At 41.0% G+C, this 11225-nt stretch overlaps 1 protein-coding gene across 1 annotated transcript; it reads left to right on the top strand.

The window, feature by feature from the left end:
• Positions 1 to 4643: 4643 nt before the first annotated feature.
• LOC308142710 (TLE family member 5-like) lies at positions 4644 to 10878 on the top strand (the record flags this gene model as incomplete). The annotated part of the gene is made up of 7 exons (XM_080513237.1): positions 4644 to 5028; positions 7384 to 7481; positions 8328 to 8391; positions 9575 to 9619; positions 9705 to 9767; positions 9944 to 10018; positions 10639 to 10878. Exons 1-7 carry the CDS (start codon positions 5002 to 5004, stop codon positions 10876 to 10878), a joined length of 612 nt encoding a protein of 203 aa, XP_080369363.1. The 5' UTR covers positions 4644 to 5001.
• Between the last annotated feature and the right edge of the window lie 347 nt (positions 10879 to 11225).

The raw sequence follows: 11225 nt of genomic DNA, 5'->3' as shown, positions 1-11225 counted from the left end.
AAGAGGCGACTGCCAACTGGCCTCGGCGCCACACTGCCCCAGCAGCTCTGTCTACAGAGTAAGACTAACTAGGGCTGGTAATCTTCACAGTTATGACGACAAGATTATTTTTAAGAGTAATTAAAGATTTTTTTTTTTTTTTTATTTATATAATTTATGGACCAGGTTTGAAGGTGTTGATAATTTGACTGCTTTTGATTCTGTCATGTTGAAGTGCTCCCTTTTCTCATGGCGGAGCCTACTTGAGTCTGAACTGCTGTAAAAACAAAACAAACAAACAAACAAAAAAACTCACAAAAAAAACAAAACAAAAAAAAAATGAATGTCTGGTATAGTAAGGACTTTTATCTCTGCTTTCTCTTTCTTATTGAAACATTTCCACTTGTATTTGCCATCACATTTTCATCCATGCTAATCCTGTTTGGTTTCTTTAGGAGCCCTCACATTATTTTATAAAGAAAGTCGTATTTCCTCTTGGTTTATAGATGCAGCGCTGTAACGCATACCTAGAAAATATGTACAGTACAAAAATAGGTGGACTTTTTTTATCGGTGATTGAAGACCTATTTGGTCCATGCTTGGTCTTTGTAATTTAACACAATTTTTCTTTTCTTTTTTCATTTCATTTCTCTCTTCTTTCTTATTTTTTTTTTTTTGCATCAATTATTTTCCCCAATATTTTTTTTTTCTTTTCTTTTCTTAGGCTTGCTTTGAATAGTGCCAGTGAAGTGCAGATATACTTTTTTGGTCTCTGACCTTTTCTACAGGTGACTTACCCTTCATCCTCATTAAGGGCTATCACAGTGCATCAGACAGCGGGGAGTGGAGTTACAGGACCACAGTGAACCAAGTCACCCACTACTAATACTTGTTTGTAAATGGAGATTACTTGCAGTATGTGCTATAAGGAGTATAGGGCGTTAATGCAAATGTAAGGTGCGCGTATGTGTCCGTGAGTGTGTGTAAAGAGTTTACCAACACTAAACCGTTTTTTCTTGATATACTCTTTCGGTAACTGACCTTGTGGCTCCTCTCTGATCTTCACTACACGTTTTCCGTTTCTGCATTGGTATGGCAGTGTTTGCTGTAAGACCTAATGGCAGTATAGACATTTTTTTTTTTTTATCAGTAAAGACACTAACTACCATGGCGAGTATTGCATGTTTTTCCCCCAGTATTTAAGTTGAGAGCCTGTTAAAGACCACGCTGGTGTGTTTAAGCCTATGCATACGCACCAATTTACTCTGTTGTGGTCTAAAAAAGCATTTTGTGGAAGAGATCAAGCAGGTTTTAATGGTTTCTGCATGGGAATATTGTCACAATGACTCAAATCTGGTAGGAATCGACCAAACTAATGTGCAATTCGATGATGAATCCAGTGATTATGGGACGCTTGGATTTAATAGGATTTGTATCAATTCACACACAAAAAAACCCGCTGATTATTTTCCGTCAACTTACAAATGCGGGCAATCGTGTTAGTTTCCAAACACCAGTCTGGTCCTTAACTTCCATTTAGTCTGCCGTAGGGGACGCTAACCTTGTGGCGAGAAAGCAGCCAAGTGTTGGAGGGCGCCGTCAGAAAGTGGATGAGGAAGCCAGTATTAAAGCAGAGCGGTAAACCAGTACGCATACCCAAGTGTTTTATCAGTAGTTGTTACTATTTACTGAGTGTTGAGTGCAGCTCACTTTAATGGTGTATGAACCATGGGGTTGTTTTTTTTTTGTTTTGTTTTTTAACTTAACTCTGGCACATGGTGAAGGGCCGAGCAGCTGTCCGTGTGGGTTTCGGTACCGTGTTTTCGTTGCACGATGTGTTTTTTTCGACACATTTTTTTTATCTCGACATGTACACGAGCTGGAAAAGAAGGAAGGCAGTCTGTATAAAACTCTAGTCTCCTTTCATCGTCGTCCGGGACGGTTGTTCACTACAACAAGTATTTATTGCCTTTCATTGCCTTGAAGATGGGGGGTCACTGGTCCTCTCGGTGGTTTCGCAGCATGTTGTGTGACCTGTGAGAGGCCACGGCTGTGTCGCGTCCCTTCATGTGGGCTGGAGGTTGAACCAAGTGGAATCAAACTTATCTTTTGGACATCAGTATGAAGTTGGTGCATATTCAACTTGAAGCTCCCCCCCCCCTCCGCTTTTTTTGTGATTTTATTTCCCCCCCTCTGTATGATAAGAAAACATTACCAGAACACTAATATTTAGGACCACTTGATTTTTTTTTCTCTCTCTCGCTCTCTTTCTCTCACTCCAATGAAACCTGAAGGTCAATTGTGTAGTGGTGTGTATAAAATGTTTTTTTTTTCTTTTCTTTATTTTTTATGTAAACCAAATGTAAATTATGTATTATACTGAGTGTGCCAACCCCACTCTCTCTAGAGCCAGGCTCTCTCCAAGTGCCAACGCTGTGGTCATCATCAGAAGGACCACCTGAGATGGTCCCCCTTTTTAAATAAAATGCACCAGAGACTAAAAGGATAGATGATTAAGTTCACACAAAGACTTTATTCTGTATTTAAGATTGAAGATTTAAAAGATAATCTGCTGTTTTTTAAGAAACTGTAATTATAACTGCATGTGCTGTTTATTTTGTGTTGGAAGTGAGGGCCTGGATGTTTTCACTGAAGCAGAGCCCTCGATGAAGGGGTTCAATCAGTTGGTTATTATCGATTATTGATTTACATAACTCTTGCCATATTTTTTTATGTGTTTCATGTATTTGTTTCAACCACTGTTGCCTGATCCTCATTCAAACATGACTTACGATCATTGCCGCCTTCTAAGAGAGAAACATAATGACAAGGTATCTGTTTTAAATTGAAATAAATTTGTTCCTATACTTGCTGATTTGTGCGTGTTGAGTTGGTTTCATGAATTTCTGTGAAGGTTCGACTCTCATCCTGGGAGGGGAACAGAATTTGCCATCGCTGAAGTTGCCAACATTTGTCAAAGATTCTGAATGAATAGATTCCACATACGTTAAAAGACTTCCTCATTAACAGCAGACCTTGGAAAGTGCACAGTGCTTTTGTCTACCTTTCTTTTCTATGATAATCACCGTGTTCATTAGTGTCTGAAAAGATTGGTTTTGTTTAGAATGCCAGGGGTGATTAAAAAAAGGTCGTGAACCACTAAGATAATTAGCTCAGACAAGAAAATTGTCTTTAAATCTTGGTTGATATATCGTGATATATATTATATCATGGATCCGTCTACACGCTTATAAGAGTTGATTAATTAACTTACAGTAACAAAAACAATTGTAAAAGATAGAAGTTCTTCACTTAATGGTTACTTGATGCATTTTTAAGCCAATTGGCAAAGGAAGAACAAGTTTGTCTATGAAACGTAGTGCTTGTATAAAGTTATTTTAGACCACAAACCTGGAGTTTGGCTATGACAACAGACTTGTAAGAAAATAAGACATTTCTGAAAATCATGTTCAATGAACTCTATATGAATGAGTCTGCATTTGAAGTGATTATGTTCTTGTTCCCATAGAAAAAATCCTTTTGGTTAGGTGGAAGTGCAGAACAAATCTGAAAATAGAGCAATTGATCAAAGATATGTACACTTTCAGATATGTAAGTTGAGCCTACAGACTAAAACAGCGGTTTTTGCTTGGCTTGGCTTGAGTATTACAGTATGCACACGCACACACATTTTAATAAAAAAACAAAATGTCCAAATGGAGATGGAATGAAATATTTCATTTGTCAATTAAAAGCACAATTTCAAATCAAAACTCATATCTCTCCACAGATACGAAATAAATTAATATTTAATCTGTATTATCTCCTCCAATGTCCTCGGTGTTAAAAAACAAAAAAAACAAAACGAACGAACTTTGGGGCCTTCCTCTACATTGTAGAATTGTGGTCACCAACTCGCATTACAATGCAATGTTGCCACCTAGTGTTAAGGAGTGTGAATTGACGTCACTGCAGTTATTGTTCTTTTTGAACTGAAAAAAAAACAGGCCCACCAATTCAGAGTTGGGCAAAGTCTCTGTCATTGGATACTGGAATAGAAATTCCCTTTCACTATAAAAAAAAAAAAAACCCAAAACAAAACTTTGTTAATTGAGAGAAACCAATTGTGTTTTATTATTTTAAAACTGTTTATTTTCTAATATAATCAAATTTGCTTTTCTACAAGTGATCTTGCTAATTCATTTACAGAGACACAAAAATAGGTTTGCATTCAAATGTAATTTATGACAAACAGAATTAAGAATAAAATACAACTATATTGTTGACTGCATTATATATTAGTCAATTACAGTTGACGAGATGAGTGAAGGTTACAAATAAGAGTTAAAGACAGAGGATAGATAAAATCAAACCAGACTTACAGAAATATGAAGGTGTATTAATGAACAGTAAGTTCAGCAGGGGCCACAATAAAAAAATTTTTTTTTTTTTTTAAAAAAGCTAATTTCTTTTAAAGATACCTCTTGATATCGTGTTCCATAATTTTGGGGAATAGTCTCACAACATGATCACAGAGTGGGTGGGGGGGTCTCTCTGACGGCCCCCGCCCCCGCTCTGTCCGGCCCTGGCTCGGTCAGTTCAGCGGTGTGTCACACGGGGCGCCCGCTCCTCCGCGGCTTGGTTTGTTTTCCGGGTGATGCTGCTCTTCTCTTCAAAGCAGAGGAAAGTCAGGGGCTCATGTGTCAACATCCAGGGTTTCCCCGGGGAGGCGCAGCGTTAACGATATCCCAAAAAAGCCCCGTGCTCCTTTGAAGAGGCTTTTCAAACCCTCGCCTCGCGCGTCCATCCTCGGAGGCGTCGGTTTTTCGGACTGCACGCGCCACAACACGATCTCGGGCTTCAGCAGCTTTGACGTTAGCTAACGTTATTTTAAAGGATGACAGAGTACAAAGTGCGAGCAGCGTCTCCGATCATTTTGTAATATCTGGGGACCTGTTAGCTTAGCCTGCTAGCCCGGCAGCACGAGCAGACCGAGGGAAGACGACGGAACACACTGCTGACATGATGTTTCCTCAATCCAGGCACTCGGTAAGTTGTCCGGGCCAACTTGTCCCGGGTGGGAGCCGAGCTAACGGCTAGCTATAGCACCGACAGCAGCTGATACGCGGCGCCGCTGCTCGGCTGCAGGTAGCTGTCAGCTCGGCTCGGGAGCACCGCGGCGCTCCAGCATCTCCTCGCCGCGTTCGCACGAACGTTATGCGTCGAAAACCACGACGGCTTGAAACTTTTAGGCGGCGTCAAATGGAAGCTAACACCCGCGTCTGCCCCCGGACTCGCCGTGTTGCTAGCTAGCGTCCCCAAGAAAAACAGCGAATTTAAGTTGATGGCGGCGAGCGCAAGTTTAGCTGTTTAGCTTCATGTGGCCGCTCTTCCACCTGCCTGCAGACAAATCCCGACGAATGCAAGTACAGGCGGAAGGCTGAGGGGAACGATTTGGATATAATCAGCGGCAAAGTTGCTGCTTGAAAATGAGCCTCGTGTCCTCATTGTTATCACGTGTTTGTGCAAAATGTATCTGTTGACTTTTTTTAAAGGGCTAATATTTTCATAATCCACCACAATGCATATCTTCTTCTAATGGGTATGGAGGAACAGGTTAGCCTTCCCATTCACATTCGATAGTGTTTACAACAAAATCCTGCTAATTGTAACATTAAGAACACAAAAAAATCACTGTTGGATATTGTTGGTTTTTTTTAACTGATGCTGTACAACCCATTAGGCCAGTTTATTATGATGATCCTGTTGTCTTTACTCTTTTGTGGTTAGCTAATTACAAAGTAAAACATTTTCCTGAAGTGCACATTATTACGTCTACTGATAATATGCAGATTAAAAAATTGTGATTTAGCCTCAAACATTTATTATTTTATCAATAAGGTGTTCTCTTTCACCTTTTTAATGCAAGAAGAATCAAATGTACATGATGATGTGAATATCTAGAATTTTTTTCTTTTTTAATTGATTATTGTCCAAAACTATACTGCCCTGGTTTGTAGTTGTCAAGTACTTCTGCAAGATGAGATTTCAAGGGGGAACAATTAAGTGTCATGTGAAATGCATTCACAACTGCCAACTGAAGATGATCACCTGTTAAACCATTTTTCCAAAGTCTATACAGGGTATGATTTTAACTGGGGTGCTACAACAAACACTCCCACAAATTGTTACTGATTTATTTCAGTCTTGCATTCTGTGAATCACTTGCTTGAACTGTCACTCATATCTATAAATCTGAGCAATGCCTTCAAGTTGAACTGGTTAATTGAAATAAGCTGTGATTTGTTCATCCTCTGTTAAATAATGGGGAAAAAGAAGTCCAGATTACAAGCTAATCTACTCAAACTTTATTGATTTCAAATCCTGATGTGTGGTACTGTTCTGTTGTTTCAGTCATCGAAGCATTATGTCTTAAGAATGCCAGAATGTGATAAATTGTCATTACAACAACCAATTTACCGACTAAATGTGAGAATGGGTTGTATCCTTACCAGACAGTTAATCAAATATCTATAATGTAAAGAGAAAAATGTAAAACCTTCTCATCTTAGTTAATTAGCCCGAAGTCAAGGATGCTTCGATTCCCACTTTCAAATATTGAAATGAGTATTTTAACCTCCACATTTTCCCCATTAATTCGTTTCTTTCTGTGTGTAATGCCGATTCTCACCCTTCTGTGTAACCGGGTGACCCCATCCTCTCTGTTGAATCCCATAATCCAGCTGGAAACCTCTCGCCCTTGTGCCACTTACTTAGAGAGTAATGAGGTTTAGGGAACCAGATAAACCCTGGATTACAGCTTTGGGCTGATGGTTTAAGTATAGTCTAGCTATACATAACCCGACTTCTAATGCAGCATCTAAATACCTCTTGCATATGGTCAACATGGGCACACTTGGCCTTCTGTAAACACATTTCCTCAATCGGGCACACTTTGAGGTCTGAGCACGTGGTTCTGTGGCGACAGATGTTCCATATCAGTTTAAGGACAGCTGCGGATGTCTGTTGAGCTCCGGCTGATAACGGGTCGCTATTAATCACCTCGCCGCCTCCGTCGTGATGTCACTTTGGGCCGTCCGCGCTCGCTCAGACACGAGGCCCAGTTCAGGCTGACCTTCATTTGGGCTATCCTCTCAAAGGGTTAATCCCAGGGGTCAAACCGCTGTTTCAAAACAAACCCAAACACACTTTCATTAAAACCCCAGCAGAATGAAGCGCAATCCCTTATCTTAAATTGGATGCGTAAGAGGACAGTGGTCAATCAAGGCCAGCAGGGTTGGACCGAGACCAATGCGGGATGTGAGAACTATGTCTTGTAGGGGTGTATGTGTGAAGAGAATTTATGGATCTCATCAAAAAAAAAAAAAAAATCCTTTTTCTTAGGCATCCTCTCAATCCAGTCAACCTCTCAAGTTCACCACTTCTGATTCCTGTGATCGCATCAAGGATGAGTTCCAGTTCCTCCAAGCACAGTACCACAGGTATGCATGGACACAACCACACACACACTTTTTTTATGATTCAATGTGGCATTTATACCACTGAAACTTTCCCCAGGCACAAGCAACCATCATGGGAACTTTGAGCGAAGTTGCCTTTAAATTGAAAGGCCCTTTATGTTTTCTAATCACCAAAACACAGTGGGAATAATGCCATAGAGAGAAGACAGTGTGGTTAAGGGACTTAGAGTAAATGCAAACGATAACATCAGGAGACAAGATCATGGATGAAGTATGAAATCAAAAAGAAAACCTACTTAAACTTGAGCATCAGAACTGAATTGAGTGGGATATGTTTATATGGGTGTTTTGTGAAAGAACAGAGGTCTGTACATACATTCTTGATAAAAGCCAGGAGAAAAAAAAGAGGTTCGAGTTCAGCATTTGCTCTCGACTGCCAGCTGCATTAACTTGTTTATATCCTGGCAGGTTCTGATGTACCGTATGTACTTTCTGATCAACAAACCTGTTAGACCAGATATGATATGCATTTCAAGACCTAAAACAAAGACATGGATCTTCAGGCCCAAACAATTAACATTAAGAGTGATCTGAGTGCAACAAATCGAGATTCACAAGCATGCTACACATTGGCAATAAGCAGTCAAACACACACTTTAACATTCAAAAACTCACAGATATTAAAAGTTGAATTTAACCTGGAGAAAGAGATGGCAAAATGCATTAATTAATCCTGCTCTTCTTATAACTCTTAATCAGTATCACCCCCATGATTGAACCGTTTAACAATGAATAAATGTGAGCATGACACCACAAATGTAATGTGTTCAAAGTAATAACTTGGTTTATTTTTCTTCCTCCTCCCAGTTTGAAGTTGGAGTGTGATAAACTGGCTTCTGAAAAGTCAGAGATGCAGCGTCACTATATCATGGTGAGTGTGATCATTCTTTTATTTCTGAGTGGACATCAGTATAAGAAAAGCTTTTAGTTCTGTGATATCTGCTTACGAATCATAAGGAGTATCTAGAAAGATGAAACGCATCAAATGTGAACATGCAGCGCTTGACTGCAGAACAATAATACATTTTGCAGATGATCAATCTAAACACATGCGAGCTTCTGGAGAAAGCCACTCTTGCTTGTCCTGCACAGATTTTCACCCAGAGCTTCAGTGGCTTCAGAATCTTTGTCAGACACAGGTGGAGGTGCTCCCTGGCGAGCCTGGAACCTTATTTTGTTTTCGTTTATGTTCTTTGCTGAGAAAGCTGCCAAACAAGGTCAGGATGTCCTCAAACCTGGGAAAGTGTCTCAGGGACTTTTTGGACTCAAAAGGTGGAAGCGTCAGTTCTCACTAAGTGCTCTTTCAGGGCCACATCTGCTTCGAGATCAACCATTAGCACCGGCAGAGGCCCGGCATTTACCCATTTCAAGTCTGTGTGCCTTCCTTTTAGAGTGTCCCGATGTCTGCGTAGAGAAATGAATCTGAATGCACATGATGAGCTGCTGTCGACATGCTAGCTGAAGTTGACAGTCGGCTTATTCGTAAAGTTGAGAAAAGAAGACACATCTGTGTGAATGAGTGTGTTTGGATCCGGGTGGACTGGTCATACTGGACTCTCTGTGATCTCAGCACTGATCTGAGTTTTATGTTTTCTATCTTAATGCAGTTTTACGTTGGCACTTTAATAAGTGCGACGGTTTGCGAGCAAATGAGAGTCGCATGTTTAGTGCTGCCAGTGGGATAAGAATGAACAGAAATGACTGTCCATTCTTGCAATAAATGCTCTATTTTCACTGTCAATACTAATTTCTTTGGAGAGCCCCATGTGGTCCCTGTTTTTCCCTCAACCATCTCTGTCAATCGCCTTTTTCCTGTCTCTCCCTGTGTGTTTCTCTCATTCTCTCCACCGCTCTTTATCTTTCTCCGTCTCTTGTCACTTACAACATTAACACTGTCAAAGATTTTTTTTCAAATTGTGTTTAATCACATATTGATCCTTCACCTGCTGATGTAGATAAAACATCTGGATCTGTCAATACTTTGTGAAGTTCACCAAGACTATTGTCACTCATTTGGATTTGAAAGTGGTCACCGTCTTGTGTTTTCTTTGCAGTATTACGAAATGTCCTATGGTTTGAACATAGAAATGCACAAACAGGTAATCACTCTCTCCTGTTATCCATCATCACGTTAAAGCCGTGGTTATTATTTCTTAATGTTTATTTCCTCCTTTCCTTTGACAGGCTGAAATAGTGAAGAGACTGAATGGGATCTGTGCTCAGGTGCTGCCTTACCTGTCGCAGGAGGTAATAACCGTAACAATTTCCCCCAAAAGTCTGTAGATCGTCTGGTTAATTTGTCCTTTACAGACTTGCAATATTGTATTATTGGGTAGCTACATTCTGATACTGATTGTAGTTGTTGTACAATAAGTACCTTGATAATTTGAGGTTTTGTTTTTGTCCAATCTCTTTTGTTTCAGCATCAACAGCAAGTCATGGGCGCCATAGAGAGGGCCAAGCAGGTCACACCTCCGGAGATGAACTCCATCATACGGGTCAGTGGCGTAAATTCGTGAATTTCTGATTTTTCTGGCTCTGTGGACCCGTTGGTGACAATCTTATCAACAACGTAGGCTCAAGACCCCTGACCAGAGCAACCCGGTGCCTTTCCCCTCTCAATGTCTCCATTCTCTTCTCCCACTTTATCTAAATTAAGGACACTGAGGCGTTGGAGCCAATTTCACCTTATATTAATGGAAGGCAACATGTCAATGCTGAATAGATGCAGCCTGAGGGCCGATCCCAGAAGAACCCCACATGTGATCCGAGTTCACTCGGATTCATAATTACTTTTTAGGTCCGTGATCAACTGTGTTGAACGAATCACCGAGATCCAAAAGTATCAAAGCAATGTTTGTTGTTTATTTTAATTCTTCGTTAGTCATTCCTGCTATGTGGCCAGAATCGAGACTGAAGAGGAGAAAACCAGGAAGTTGTTAAAAAAACAAAAAAAAAAAACCAATCCTTTCTATGAGACGACCCAAAAAATTGAAGCCTGGACGTTGCTTGATGAGACTTTGGTTTGTTTCCAGAAACGCTCCAAACAAACGGACAGTTTTCCAGCCCGGTTCCGTCTGAACTCTCTCTTCCTTTACCGTCTTGTGTGTCTTTCCAGCAACAGCTCCAGGTGCAACACCTGTCCCAGCTCCAGGGCCTGGCCCTGCCTGTGACCCCGCTTCCCCTCGGCCTCACCCCTCCCTCACTGCCTGCCGTGTCCTCCAGCTCCGGCCTGCTCTCCCTCTCCTCCATCCTGGCCAACTATTCCCACGGCCAGCCCCAGGTGGTGAAGGAGGACAAGGCCAGGGACGCCGCCGAGAGGGCGCCCAGAGCGGAGGACGGGGACAAGTCCGACTAGTGCAGGCAAGGCGAGGGGGTGGGGGGGTGGGGGTGGGGGATATGGAGTCATTAGTGTCAAGAGAAAGAAAGCTTAAACTGTAACCGTAGATGGAGATTGATGTAAGTCTGGCTGCCTGTCTGCTGTGTGTCGGAGAGTAACTGCAGGGATGACGATGACGAGCAAAGAGGAAAGAGCTTAAACTTCCGATGTTCAGAGGATGAAACTCCTGGATGGCTGAGCGTTATTTGTTCATATTATTTAGTGGTAATCGACTCTGTTCAGGCTTCTAGACTTAGATGCTTTTTTTTTTTTTGTTTGTTTGGGGTTTTTTGGTTTTTTTTTCTTTTTAGTGCAAGCCATTCTAA

Source organism: Blennius ocellaris, assembly GCF_963422515.1.
Source record: "Blennius ocellaris genome assembly, chromosome: 17".
Lineage (NCBI taxonomy): Eukaryota > Metazoa > Chordata > Actinopteri > Blenniiformes > Blenniidae > Blennius > Blennius ocellaris.
The sequence above is the reverse complement of the archived record's forward strand: the minus strand, read 5'-3'. Positions and strand labels throughout refer to the sequence as shown.